A 14561-nucleotide genomic window follows, 5' to 3' on the forward strand; every position below is an offset into this window, starting at 1 on the left:
CTGCTTGTGGAACGTAAAATGGTACAACCACAATGGAAAATGATATGGTGCCTGCTTAAAAAGTTAGAAATAGTAACACCATCCGATCCAACAATCTCACTCCTAAGAATATATCCTAGAGACATAAGAGCCATCACCTTGAATAGACACTCATGTTTGCTGCAGCATTATTCACAATTGCAAAAAGATGGAAATAATCTAAGTACTTGTCAACACATGGATGAATAAACAAATTATGGTACATATACTCGATAGAATACTATGAAATGATAAAGAACAATGATGAACCCATGAAATATCTCACAACATAGATGAATCTGTAGGGCATTATGCTGAGTGAAATAAGTCAATCACAAAAAGACAAATATTGTATGAAACCATTATTATAAAAACTCAAGAAAATGTTTACACGCTGAAAAAAAAACTTGATGTTTATCAGGAATAGGAGTGGTTGGGAGGGAAGGGGAAATCACTAACTACGTAGTAGACAAGTTAACTTTGGTGAAAGGAAAGACCACACACAAATGTGGTGGAAGTCAGCACAACTTGACAAAGGCAAAGTCATAGAAGCTTCCTAGATACATCCAAACACCTTGAGGGACCAAGTTACTGGGGCTGAGGGCTGGGGATCATGGTCTTGGGGAACATCTAGGTTAATTGGGATAGCATAGTTTGTAAAAAAAAATGTTCTACATCCTACTTTGGTGAGTAGCTTCGAGGTTTTAACAGCTTGCAAGTGGCCATCTAAGATACATCTTTTGGTCCTATCCCATCTGGAGCAAAGGTGAATGAAGAAAACCAAAGACAGAAGGAAAATATTAGTCCAAAGGACTAATGGACCACATGAACCACAGCCTCCATCAGCCTGAGCCCAGAAGAATTAGATAGTGCTCTGACAAGGATCCCAACAGAGGGTCCTGGGCAGTGCAGGAGAAAAACGTAGAACAAAATTCAATTACACACACACACACACACACACACACACACACACACACAAGACCAGACTTACTGGTCTGACAGAAACTGGAGGAACCTCCAAGACTATGGCCCCTGGACACCCTGCTAACTCAGAACTGAAACCACTCCCAAAGTCCACCTTCTAGCCAAAGATTAGAAAGACCTATAAAACAAACAATAACACACATGAGGAACATGCTTCTGAGTTCAATCAAGTATGCAAGACCAGATGGACAACACCTTCCCCAAAGCAAAGATGAGAAGACAGGGAAACTGGACAAATGGACACAGGGAACCCAGGGTTGGAAAGGGGTAGAGTGCTGACACATTGCAGGGATTGCAACTAATGTCACAAAGCAAGTTGTGTATGAATTTTTGAATTAGTGGTTAATTTGTGCCGTAAATTTTCACCTAAAGCATGATAATATTAAAAAAAAAAAAAAAGTAGGTTCTGATTCAGTGTATCTGGGCTGGAAATGCAAATTCTCAGCAGTGGTTTGAACTGGAATGAACAAATTCAAAGCTGTGCCCAGAAATTATTACATAAGCAAATGGATCTGAGCAGTGTAAGGGGTCATTGATGGTGGATCCTGTGGTGTGCTGCCCAGACTCCCCTCCCAGGACTGTCATGCTCATTCCAGCCAGCAGGTCTCAGCTGAGTTTCCTCTGTGGGAACTGCCCTCAGCTGATGAAAGCTACCTTGTTCATCATCATGCTCCATTCCCAGGAGCAACCTGCATCCGATGATTGGTTGAAGTGGAGTATAAAAAGCTGGCCCTTTGCCCTCATTTGTATTATCCCAATTCTAAAGCTCCGCATGGGATTGGCTAAGACCTTTGTTGTGACTACATCACAGTTTAAATTCTCTCTCTACCCAGTCTTGCAGCTGAACTCTCCAGGACGCTTTTGCATGCAAACCTCCATCTAAGAGAATGCTTCCCAGAGAAACCAACTGCTGACATTCCTGGTTCCTGGGTGAGGTCAATGTGCCATGAGAAGCCTTAAAAATCTTCAATGCTTTGTGTCCACAACTTCATACTCCAGGGACAGGTGATAATGTGCCCAGTTGGAGGCGAACTGGGCAGAGCAATTCTTGAAAGAGGAAAGAGAAAGCTTGGCAAAGGGAATGTGAGCAAGTTCTGTTAAGGCTTTCACAAATGGAGGGTAATTCCCTCTCTCTCCTCCACATTCCTGGTCCTGTCTTCAAGTTTTGCTTAACACCAGAGGCCCTGTTGACTTTCACTGAGCTATCTTTTGGCCATCCACTGCTCGTGCGTACCTCCTGGACTCTGATGACATTTGGAGGCCTATCCCTGAATGGCATTTAGGGTTGAAGTCTGCTATGCTATAGGAAGGCAGGGAGGCTTGCTGTACCTGAATGTAATTTAAATGAGGTCCAGTGATTGCTGTGATACGAGCCGTTACTATGGTGGCCACTAAAAGTTCTCTGGTGACTCCTGAGCCCGTGATTCCACCTGAGGCTGTGATAGAAAGCCTTCCAGAAAGGCTCAGTCTGAGTTACAGTAGATTTGCCGGTTATGTTGGCCCCTATCTAACTTGAGAGAGTGAATGTAGGACACTTTCCCAACCTTCTTTGCCCTAGTGGGTGGAGATAGTGATGTTTTCCAAGAGATAATGCTCTCAGAGCATGAGATCTTGAGGGGTCATCTGTCAGATCACTTATTTTCTTTCCTAAAACATATTATCATCTCCATATTATGGGTGGAATAACTGAGTCCCAAAATAACACAGTGAGAAAGACCAAATCTGGGGATAACACCGAGGTCACCTGCCTCCCAGGGCACAAAATCCAATGAGTTCTTCCTAGTGCTGCATGCTGCCATTTGATTAGAAGTTTTCAAGCTGTAAAGCTGGAATGTTAGGGAAGAATGGTGGAGGGAAGTCAATTTTCTGGGTCTAAGCAGCCAGCCTTTGATTGCAGCCTTGTAGAGTTTGGGAATAAGTTTGCATGTCACCAGTGCTACTTCTCCATCCGCAACATTCAACATGGGGTGCTGCCTTGTCCCACTCTTCTTGCAATTGCCTTCTCTCCTCCCATCCATCAATGCTCTGGTTTTGTCCTCTATTACCTCTGGCCTATACAGTGAGCATGCTTACTGCTGATTGCTCCTCCCTTCCCCTCCCAATCTGATCTGCAGCCACCTGGTTACTCTTCTTCCTGGTACTTCCCTTCCATACTCAACTTTCAATGCTTTTTATTACTAGGATGACCATATGACCCAGTTTGCCCGGGACAACCTCAACTTATATCTGTTGTCCTAGGACAATTATTAGTAGTGCCACCTTTTACTCTCAAAATATCCTAATTTGGATGATAAAAATTATACATTCACCTTACTCGTTGCTAACTTCACAACCTGGGTTCAATCTTCCTTTCCAAATTTGCCCACCACTTCACACATACCTGAGTCCTAACACATGCCTGATGGGCTTTGACAAACACATCATGATCATCCCTACTTCTTGACCTTTTCCCAAGCTATACCTTTTTCTGTTCTACCTAGCCTGAAGTACCTCTAAAAGATTCCCTCTTCTTGTCCATCCATCAAGACCTAGGTTTAAGTTCCATCTTATCAATACAGCTGTAATCTAAGCATCTTGTTAAGGGCCATCTAGCCTTCTTCTGATTTTCTGATGTCTGTAATGTCTGGGTTGGAGGGCGATCAGACAAGTAAGGTCTGGGGACTGGGAGACTATCACAAAGCAATAGGTCACAGGAGAGATTTTGGATGAGTGTGATGTTGAGAGGAAAGGAGTGGTGATGGCACTCCTGCTGAATAAGTAATTGAAGTACATGGGGTCTGGGAAACTGCTGCTGGGGACTAGAATCAGAAGGATGGAACAGGTTTGTCTGATTCCCTTAGTCTTATCCTGAATCTCAGTGAAGACCAGTCAAGCCAAAAGATCATTTCTCAGGAATATAGTCCCTACCCCCATAACCACCACACCTCTTGCCCCCACTGCCATCTTTCTTTCTCCAAGTTCAATGTGAATTACCCATAAAAAAATACAACTGCTGGACTAATGGGCCACGACTACCATGGCCTCCACCAGACTGAGTCTGGTACAACTAGATGATGCCCGGTTACCACCACTGACTGCTCTGACAGGGATCACAATAGAGGGCCCTGGACAGAGCTGGAGAAAAATGTAGGACAAAATTCTAACTCATAAAAAAAGAGCAGACTTACTAGCCTTGCAGAGACTGGAGAAACACCAAGAATATGGCCCCCTTTTAGCTCAGTAGTGGAGTCACTCCTGAGGCTCATCCTTCATCCAAAGATCAGACAGGCCCATAACACAAAATGAGACTAAAGGGCACACCAGCCCAAGGGCAAGGACTAGAAGGCATTAGGGGACTGGAAAGCTGGTAATAGGAAACCCAGTGTCGAGAAGGGAGAGTGTTGACATGTCTTGGGGTTGTTAACCAATGTCATAAAACAGTATGTGTACTGACTGTTTAATGAGAAGCTAGTTTGTTCTGTAAACCTTCATCTAACGTACAATTAAAAACAAAACAAACAAAAAAAACAAAGAGGAAACTAAACTAATGGAAAAACAACAACCAGAAAGGAATTAATGAGAATATTCGTGCATTGTGAAGAATGTAACTGATGTCACTGCACAATTTGTGTAGAAAATGTTGAATGGAAACCTAAACCGCTGTGTAAACGTTCGCTGAATACACAATAAAATATTATTTAAAAAAATACAAATGTTGACTTCAATAAAACTATGTATGCATTCCCTAAAATAACATTTAAATCCATATAATAACCCTAGTCACACATTTGGTTTCAAGAGCAATGTTTTTTTAAAAATACAAAACCTTTTCAATCTTGATGATCCTTGGAGGACCCTTAAAAGATTTCAGGAAGGTAGGGAGGAGAGGAATAGCATTGCCCACAATTTGCAGGGAATTGAATTGGGACTCATGGAGGGAAAGCAACCTGCCCAAAGCTTTCTATTTTAAAAACAACAGATAGTCATGGCAGTTATGTTTAAAAAATTCAATCACTTAAATTAAATGTTTTTTTAATTATTAAATAAAACCCATCCCTTTTGGAATGATGATGACATTATCTCAGAACACATCTTAGGGAGGCCAGGGAAAATGAATCAAGCATTTCTCAGACTCTGGTGTGGTTTCAAAAGAAGTGAACATTTATGGTTTTGGAGCAGAAGAAAGGCCTGGAGATCTACTTCTGTGCGGTAACCGCCATCGAAGACCCTGTGGAGTGCAATTCTACTCTGACACACGTGGGGTCACCACGTGTCGGAATCACCTCAGCAGTGATGGGTTTGGCTTATGGCTTTGGAATATGAGATTTTTGGTCCAGGTATTTCATGGAATCTCGAACCCACTTCTTCTTGGGGTCAGTACAGATTTTTTTGGCCAACTTGGTCTTGAAGCTGTAGGGAAGAGAAGGCACAGTTAGGATTCCCTTTGAGGGTTCTGCTCACTTGACTCTAAATCTTCCAGAACAATTTACCAAAGGGTGAAGGGGTTGCCATGGAGAGAAGGAAGGAGACAGAGGAAGGATGGAACTCTGAGAACAGCTATTCTTGATGATCCAGTAAAGCAATCCTTGCTCTTGACTTGAAGGAATTGGTAAGACCTGAACAAGGTCCCAAATAGGGAGCTGGGAGTTAAATTTTCATGTTGTAAAAATTCATCAGTCGGACTATAGAGACCGAACCCACTGAGTGAATGACTTCAAGTAACTCTGATACACTACTTGACCTCTGTCCCCTAGGAATGAATTTTGGGGCTGGAGAGAGTGGGCTTTTTCGACTCACACCACAGCTGTCAGGGGACATTTGCTGCTGGCAACTTGTGTGTAGCTCTCCAGTCTCTGGATGGGGATCTTCTTGCTGGCCACTTTAAAGCAGCACATGTTCGAAATGGAAGCTGAATTGGGGGAAAAAATGAAGAGAGGATTAGCCACCAATGATATGCAGATATTTTAAAGCACAACTACATGTGTAAGGAAGGAAAGCCAAAAGAAGGCAAGGAAATATAAGAGGTGGAAGATAGAATACATTGACACTGAAGTCTTGTGTCCCTGCCTGTGGCCTGGTGTCCTCAGCTGTACAGTGGGGACCCTTCACCACTGACAAAGGGTATGGAAAAAGCTTGATCAATGTGTTATTAGGAGGGGCTGTGTGGCTACATAATAGTGATAGTATCGTTCCCGAAATAGTCTCAGTTCTCTGCTTTCTGATCACGTGGTAGAATTGCATTTCTTGGCCATTTTTGGTTGGTTGGAACCATGTAATTCATTTTTTAAAAAATTTTATTGTGCTTTAAGTGAAAGTTTACGAATCAAGTCAATCTGTCATACAAAAATTTATATACACCTTGCTATATACTCCTAGTTGCTCTCCCCCTGTTGAAACAGCACACTCCTTCTCTCCACTCTCTATTTCCATATCCATTCAGCCAGCTTCTGTCCCCATCTGCCTTCTCATCTCCCCTCCAGATGCCACACAATTAATTTTGACCAAACATTGTTGAGAGGAGGTGATGCAAACAATTGCCAGTGCAAGACCCCCCAGAGCTTTCGTTTCCTTTGACATATCAGCCAGCAATATTCCAGAGGGTAGCTACTCCATCAATCTACAACGCTGACTGTGAAAGATATAAAGCAGATGCTAGTCAAGACACAATAGGTATTTAGTGTGAGTGAGAAATTAATCTTTGTTGTTTTAAGCCAGTGGTGCTTGTTTGTGACCACAACATACACTAGCTTCTTCTGAAGGACGGACTCAATGCATCTAAATCATCAGAGGATAGAAAAATGAATTCTAGTAAAAACACCTAGATATTTTTTTCCCAAGGGTATCAGAGTCAACATATGTGAGGTAACTTGAGAGATTCCCACGGGACCTCATACCCTTCTCCCAGCCAGTGTCTCTGAAGCTGTTTTGAAGTCTAGTAAAAATTCTGGGCCTTCAGTCAACAGAATTTTTTTCCTCCTCTGCTACCAAAAATGCCCATCATGCCCACAGTAAGCGAAGGTCTTCTTTGTGTGTGTGTGCCCACTCTAAACACTGCAAGGGCAGCTGGGCCATGGCTGCGCTTAGCACCTCTCTCCAAACTCATGTCAGGGAAGGAACTGGGGGACTGGACTTGGTTGCCTGGGCTTCAGGGGCATCACTAGGGTTGGTGTAACCCAGTGTGATAACTCGTTGTTTTACCCCTTCCCCCCCATCCATGGACCTCCTCCCATTCCAGACTATACAAAATCCTTAGTAATGTTTTTTGTACTAACGTTACTCGTCAACAGTAATTTCCGTGTATCACTGAATATAATGGCAATAGTAGTGATATTAACAGCGAGCAAAATTAAAACTACACCTTTAAATTACAATATCATACCCACAGCCTAAATGTATTTACATTTACGTAGTTTCCTGTGCTTAAAGTGATAAATATAGTCGTAAACTGCTTAAAATGTAACATTTCTTAGATTATATGAATACAAACTACAAAATTGTTTTGTAAAATATTTTTACATGGAATTACAATATAATCAGATACATTATTAGTAACTGAGTGGAAGCCTTTTTTTGATTTTTCTCCTTTTTCTTTAATTACTACTTCATTCTCAAAAAGTTTATTGATATAGGTGCACAAATACTAACTGCCACACACAATGCTATAGCTTAAAAAAACAAAAACAAAAAACCCAGAAAATTTGACAAAACCTGGGACTATAAAAACACCTGAAGCAAGAAAACAACAGCATCCCAGACCAAGCCACGTGATTGGAAGTGTCGCTGTAATTGGGTAATAATGACAGTTCTGACTGGATCGTACTAGAAGATTCAAAAAGTAAATTAGCATAGCGTTTTCACCTTGTAGGTATGTTGGTACATACCAGGTGGGCTTATGAAAAATGTTTTTGTTGTTATAACTAACTTCAGGGATATTTTTATAAAAAAGTCATAAATTTCTGCTGAAACACTGCACAACAATTTTATAGTCAGTCATTTTGGTGTCACCCCCCCGACAGTGTCACTCGTACCCCCCCGAGTGATGCCACTGCTGAGCCCCTTTCCTGGCTTCTTCCACTGACTGGATATAAGGTTAGGATATCTCTGGTTCACTCATGAAATCTGTTTATTTATCTTTAAACTGCAGGGTTTGCAGTGAGGCTCTGAAGATTTTTGCTGATCTGATAGTTAGAGGTAATTAACTTTAAAAAAAATTTTTTTTTTTTTTAGGGATGGGGTGGCTTACCTGGCTGAGTGAGCACTTGGCTGCTGAAGGTGGCTGCTACGAGCAGCAGGCAGAGGAGCTCTGCAGAGACCTTCATGTTGGACGGTGAGGAGGAGAGCTTCAGCTTGAGAACTGGCAGCTGCTAGGTTGTTCTCAGCCTCTCTGCTCCTCTGGCTCTTCTGGCTGCTATTTATAGGAAACAGATCACTCCCAGAGAGACGTTTGCCTGGATAAGATAATAAACAAGAAATTATGCAGATCCTGAATTTGCCTAGCAAATTCCAAATCGTAGGGGTTTAATAGAGGCAATGGATTTGGTCTGGTTTTTAAGAAGGTAAATAGTTGGGACTTGGCACATTTGTCATCAACTCTGGGGCTAGGAGTAGGGGAGAAAGAAGAGAATATGTGATAGTGAAATAACTGAGAGGGTCATTCTTGCAAGTTCTGCTTTCTATAAAATAAAACATCCATAAAGGGGCAAAGAGGCAAGGAAACCGAGGACATAGGGGAGATGTAGAGATGTTAGGAAACTTCCCCTGAGTTCACGTTGCAGTCTCCAGACTTGGAGGCCAGGAAGGGACACCAAAACTTCTGCTAGGCACCCACGCGGATGTAGAGAGAGACTTCAGCAGCTCTGAACATTGCTGGGCTTCTGGGAACCCAGGAATTTGTAGCTGCTAACTGAAAGGTCAGTGGTTCAAACTTACCAGCTGCTCTGCAGGTGAAATGACCTGGCAATCTGCTCCGGTAAAGATTATGGTCTGGGAAACCCTATGGGGCAACTCTACTCTGTCTTATAGAGTGGCTATGAGTTGGAATCAACTAGATGGCACACGACAAAAAAAGACAAGAGAACTGGATAGTTCCAATTTATCTTGACTTCCTCTGTGTATTTTAAATGATTTGCTGAGCTGCTAAAGTCTCTTTCCAAATGGAATCAACAAGTAAAATCCCATATATCAAGTACACTGTAATGGAGCAGGTCTGTTTGAGAAACAGAAGAGGGGGGCCCATGTGCCCTCACCCCCAAGGATTCAAGGAACACATACTGAAAAATAGTGATCTGTTTCACTGTTCAGAGTTCACCCTCACCTCCTGAGCACACATTGGAGACAAGGTATCCGATTGCTAAAATATCAATGAGAAAGGGAAGACAAGAACCCACATGTATCCTCTTCTTGCATACACCAGGGCCCTAAGAAAGAAAGGTTCAAGGGGAGGCAAAGTCTTTAATGGGGATCACTGTGGCTAATGGGGGCCACTGTGGTGAATGAGGGCCACTGAGCATTGGCATGGAGGTACCTTAATGCCGTTTCTTGGCTTTTCCTGCACATAAGCTCATCTGTGAATTCATATAGCAAACTGATTAATCAATACTGGTTGCATAGAGAGAAGGACTACGAGGCTTTGCCATGGGTTAGTAGTAGACAGCGTCATGGTTGATTGGTGATGTCTGTCATGGACATAGGATTAGAGAGGGCCCTTGCTGGCCTGCACGGTCTCTAAGCTCCCATCTGGAAGAAGTAGTCTACAATTACTTAGAAAAGGAATCAGAGACCAGGAAACTTGGGCCACACTAAGAATTATTAGAGAAATGTTCTTAGTTGCTCAACTCTAGGTGATGCAGTCTAGTGTAGACTCCGGAACCAGTCTGTCTGAGTTTGGATAAAGCCCTGACACTAACTAGCTGTGAAGCCCTGGACAACGTGCTTAATCACTCTCTGTTAGGTTAAGATGGGGATAAGAGTGATGCCCATTTTAAAGAATTGTTTTGTGATTAAATAAGTTAATATATATGAAGTATTTAGAAGAGTGACCAGTTTGCTCTAGGTGCTCAGTAGGTGGAAGTTGTTAATATTTGTTATTATTAGGAAGTGGGGAAGATTTTGTGGAATGGGGGTGCTGGAAATGTATTCAGTCTGGGCAGATGGCTTGTTTCATATGTTTTCCCTAGAATTCTCCCACTGCTTCTAAGGAAAGGAGTATACTTGAGACAGTTTTCAAGAATGCGTATGTTACTCATAGAGGATACATAAAGTTCAAAACCTGTGTCAATACAAAAAATTTGGACTTCTCTGGACCTCAGAGGTGTTTGGCTGGTACAGCTAAGTGATTAGATTGTCTTAGTAAGAATTATTTCATAACTATTGGGAGTTCCTCAGAACTCCCTATCAGCAAGTCACTGTCCATGTTTTTATTTTCTTTCTGGGGGTAAGGATTTACTCTAGGCCAGAGAAACCTCAGTAGGAAAAAAATGATCTTTAGACATCAAAGTTCAGCAGTTGTTCCTTCAGTCACATGGCCATTTCTAGCAAGTGGGAGCAGTATCATTGGCTTTTTTCTCTCCTTCTTCCTTGGAAGCTTCTCAATTAGCAATGACCTAGAGTAGATTCAACTACTTGCCTGTGGTTTGGTGTCTGATAAACAGGGGGCCTGGTCAGGAATGACCCTAAACAATGGGCAGGAAATGGGTCCCCCCGCCCAACCCAGGAAAGCAAAATCTTAGCTTCTTGCGTGCTTCCCAAGGAATAGTGAGTGATCGGTGGAAGAGAATTCTATGAATCAGGACTCTTGGCTTCGTTTTGCAGCTCTGCTACTGATTTCCTCTATTCTTGCAAAGTTTTATATAGAATTGAAAGGCACATTTGCATTAATTTTATTCCAACCCTGTCTTTTTAAAGAAGAGAGAGCCTAGGCTTGGAGACTAGTGACGAAATCCCTAAGGGCAACTTGGTGTGTTTCTGGTTGAGATGATCATAGAACCCACGTCTATTGACTCCCTGACTTATGAAACACTGAACCCATGAAACCTACTCCATTACAGATGTTGGCCTCGTTTTTCCCTTATGCAAAACAGTTCGGAGTTGGGTTGGTGACCTCTCTTTCTCAAGGGTCGTCAAGACCACATCTGAAGTTTCTTGTTATTTTTGGAAGAAAATTATCCAAAAATATGGTAGTTTAAAAATTCTAACAATATGTCTGACACATAGCATATTCTCAATAACAATGCTGATTTATTTAATCCATGCAAGGCACTTTGTTGTTTCATTTCACTTGGGTTGACTGATTTAATCTTCTCAACAAACCTACGAAGTAGATGGTCTAATTAAGTCCATTCAAAAAATGAGAAAGCAGAGGCTTACAGCTGAGATAGAGAGTGGGAGGTTGGACTAGGACTAGTTAAAATGCCACAAAGCTTACCGTTCTTACCAAATTCAACACTATTCTCTGGGTTTCTGCAAGACTTTGGTCAATTTCCAGAGTTCTGAAAAATTTGATTCTAACAGTTTTGCCAGTTTTTTCATTTTTTCTGTGGAAGAGCGAATTTTCGGAGGTTCTTAGGCCACCATTTTTGCTGGCATCACTTTCTGTATTGTTTTTGTCTGGCTTTAGTATCTGGGTAATACTGGCTTCAAAGAAAGCATTGGGAGTTATTGTTTTTTAAGTTTGACAATATGATATGAATCTTTATAACACGAAATATTCAATATCATGTTTTTATAACTCATAAAATATTCTTCAGTAACTGCTAGCCTATTATATAAACGATATAACTGATCTAATACTAAAGTGTTTTTTTTTTTTGATAAGCATAAATTACATATGCTGAGAATGCATAAACAACAGAATCTTTATTCATATATCTGTTTACTTCTTTAGGACAGAATATTGGATGTGGGATTAATGGTTTAAAATATGTGGACATTTTTTTGGACTCACGTATGTATTGTCTCGTTGCTCTCTATAAAGCCTGCAACCTAAAAAACAGTTGCATATTATAAATTTTAACATATATGCAAATTTTATAGGGGTAAATCCACTTAGTTTAAATGTACATTTACTTATTTAATTTTTCTCGTGCATGTTAACTGTTTTATTTCTCATGGCCATGAATTAATTTACATAGTTTTAGCCTGTGGGGGCTGGTGTTTTCTTTTTATTTTCCTGTAAATTGTTGTAAAGATATATTGCTCATATCTTCTTAAGTGATTTACAAGGGGTTAATATTGAATGTTCCATGAGTTGTGTGATGGTTAAGGTTAGGTGTCAACTTGGCTGGGCCATGATTCTCAGTGGTTTGGCAGTTATGAGGTAGTTTGGCAGCCATATGATGATGTGATTACTTCCATGATGAGATTTGATATAATGAGATCACCTCCATGATGGGATCTGCTGTGAGTAGTCAATCAGTTGAAAGGAAGTTTCCTTGGGGGTATGATCTGGCAAGACTCATGGGCTTTTGCTTGCTCCAGATCCTGTACCTGGCTCCTGTTTATCTGGCCTCCAGTTCTTGGGACTTGAGCTAGCAACTTAACCGCTGTCTTGTCTGCATATCTTCACAGCCTGTGAGCAAGTACCCTGCTCTCTGACCTGCTGATTTTGAGTTCATCAGCCTCTGTGTCTCTGTGAATCAGAGAAGCCACTATCCTGACCCCATAGACTTGGGTCTACCAGCCTGTACAACCACTAGAGCCATTTCTTTGACATAAATCTCTCTCTCTCTCTCTATTGTATATATATATATATATGTATATTTATATGCTTTACTGGTTTCTAGAGAACCCAGATTAAGACAGGTTGCAATATAGTTTTTACATTGGCTTCTGGATTTTCTCCAGTTATAAGGGAATTTGAGGCCTTCCACAATAGCTACTTCATTAGACTTTTGGGACTGTTCCCTGCCAATGGTATCATTTAGCAAGATACTTGTCATGGTTTGGGGTTAAGACAATGGCTTATACAGTCTGCATATACAGATAAGTTTATAGATTCACAGAAGACACTCAGGTCTTGGTTATTCTCTCCAGAGAAGTTATTTCATGCAAAAGTTGCATCCAGAGAAAGCAAGAGGAAATAAAAAATTAAAAGTATTAAGAGGCATCATGGGATTAAAAATCAGGTGATCTGGGACTAGTCCTCTCAGCCTTCAACCAGAGTATGGCCTTATGCTGGTCATTTAGACTTTTAGCTGTTTATAAAATGTGACTTTGGACAGGATCAGAAAGAACAAAAAGTTTCCATTTGTACAAGGTGCTGTTGATGTCCTGCCCCATCCTATCATATACCATGAGCTCATTGACACTTGTTGGAGATAGGTCCCAGCCTGCGGATAGCTTCCCACTGCAAACGCCTATTCCCTTCTGCCCGAGGGCTCCCTCTAATACCACTGGAGCTTTCTTGGACTACAAGAAGAGCAAGACAGAAAAAGTGGGGAGCTAATGCCTTCTGGGCCAGCCTTTGGCCAGTGGGAGACAGGAATCTGTGGATAAACACTCCAACCTCCTGCATGCTGTGGAACCGTTCTGAGGCATGTTCTACATGGTTTCTCAGAGGGACTTCAGCAGAATTGAGTCTTAGTTAATGAGCCCATGGAGGTAACCTGTTCGTTAACCCATTCTTTTTTTTTAATAATTCAAATACACAAAGAATCAAAAATAAATAGAAGCTGCCCCTTCCCTCTCCATCTATCCCTCTTCTAAAAATAGTTACTATTAATAATTTTTCATGATTCCTTTTAGAAAATAAAATTATACTCATTAATGTGTGTGTGTACTAGCACAGTAGAAAATTCCAGAGAAGAAATCTCTGAATTAAAGGGTATATGCAATCTTTTTACTTTTTTTAAAAATATTTTTTTAATTAATTAATTAATTTTGTTGTTGAGAATATACACAGCAGAACATACATCAATTCAACAGTACAATTCAACATGTAAAATTTAGTGACATTGATTTCATTCTTTGAGTTGTGGAACCATTCTCATCCCCTTTTTCTGAGTTGTTTCTCCTTCATTAACATAAATTCACTGCTCCCTAAGGTTTTTATTTAATCTTTCAGATTGGGAGGTGGGGCCAAGATGACAAAGTAACCAGATGCTTCTGCTGACCCCTCTTACAACAAAGACCCCCCCCCAAAAAACCAAATAAATCATTATATATATGACAAGCAGAGGAACCCTGAGCATCAAAGGCAAAGTTAAGGAATTGGACTGAGTGACGGGGGAGGGACAGACGGTGCAAAAGCAGTGAGGAGTTGCCAAGCGCATGGCAATGCCTCAGCACCAATTCCTTGGCGTGTTCCTTGGTGTGACTGTGGTGGGGCTGATGGTAGTTTACTGAGACATGGCAGCTTCAAAGAAAGAAGGCAAGCAGAGTGGCACACCCCCAACCCTGTGATGTGTCCACAGTGGCTGCTTCAGTGAAAGAAGGCAACCAAAGTGTCAGCACCCTGACCCCCTGGTGTGATGGCTGCAGGACTGGCTGTGGAGTTTAGGACATAGCTGCTTCAGCAAAAGAAGACAAGCATGGGGCACAGCCCTAATCCCCTGGGGTGATCTCGGTGGGGACTCAGCCAGCTC

General features: G+C 41.5%; 1 protein-coding gene across 1 annotated transcript; it reads right to left on the reverse strand.

The window, feature by feature from the left end:
- Nucleotides 1-4911: 4911 nt before the first annotated feature.
- Nucleotides 4912-8417, reverse strand: LOC100668466 (eotaxin-like). The gene is made up of 3 exons (XM_003414540.3): nt 8225-8417; nt 5779-5890; nt 4912-5391 (listed from the first exon to the last, which is right to left on the reverse strand). Exons 1-3 carry the CDS (start codon nt 8298-8300, stop codon nt 5286-5288), a joined length of 294 nt encoding a protein of 97 aa, XP_003414588.1. The 5' UTR covers nt 8301-8417; the 3' UTR covers nt 4912-5285.
- Between the last annotated feature and the right edge of the window lie 6144 nt (nt 8418-14561).

This window comes from Loxodonta africana, chromosome 18, assembly GCF_030014295.1.
Source record: "Loxodonta africana isolate mLoxAfr1 chromosome 18, mLoxAfr1.hap2, whole genome shotgun sequence".
Lineage (NCBI taxonomy): Eukaryota > Metazoa > Chordata > Mammalia > Proboscidea > Elephantidae > Loxodonta > Loxodonta africana.

Bases quoted from the DNA above. Each gene is read 5' to 3' on its own strand.
- LOC100668466 (XM_003414540.3), bottom strand. From the start codon at position 8,300: ATGAAGGTCTCTGCAGAGCTCCTCTGCCTGCTGCTCGTAGCAGCCACC. The intron at 5,891-8,224 runs GTAAGCCACCCC...CCCCCAATTCAG, and splicing joins CCAAGTGCTCACTCAGCCAG to CTTCCATTTCGAACATGTGC. The intron at 5,392-5,778 runs GTGAGTCGAAAA...TCTTCCCTACAG, and splicing joins TGTCCCCTGACAGCTGTGGT to CTTCAAGACCAAGTTGGCCA.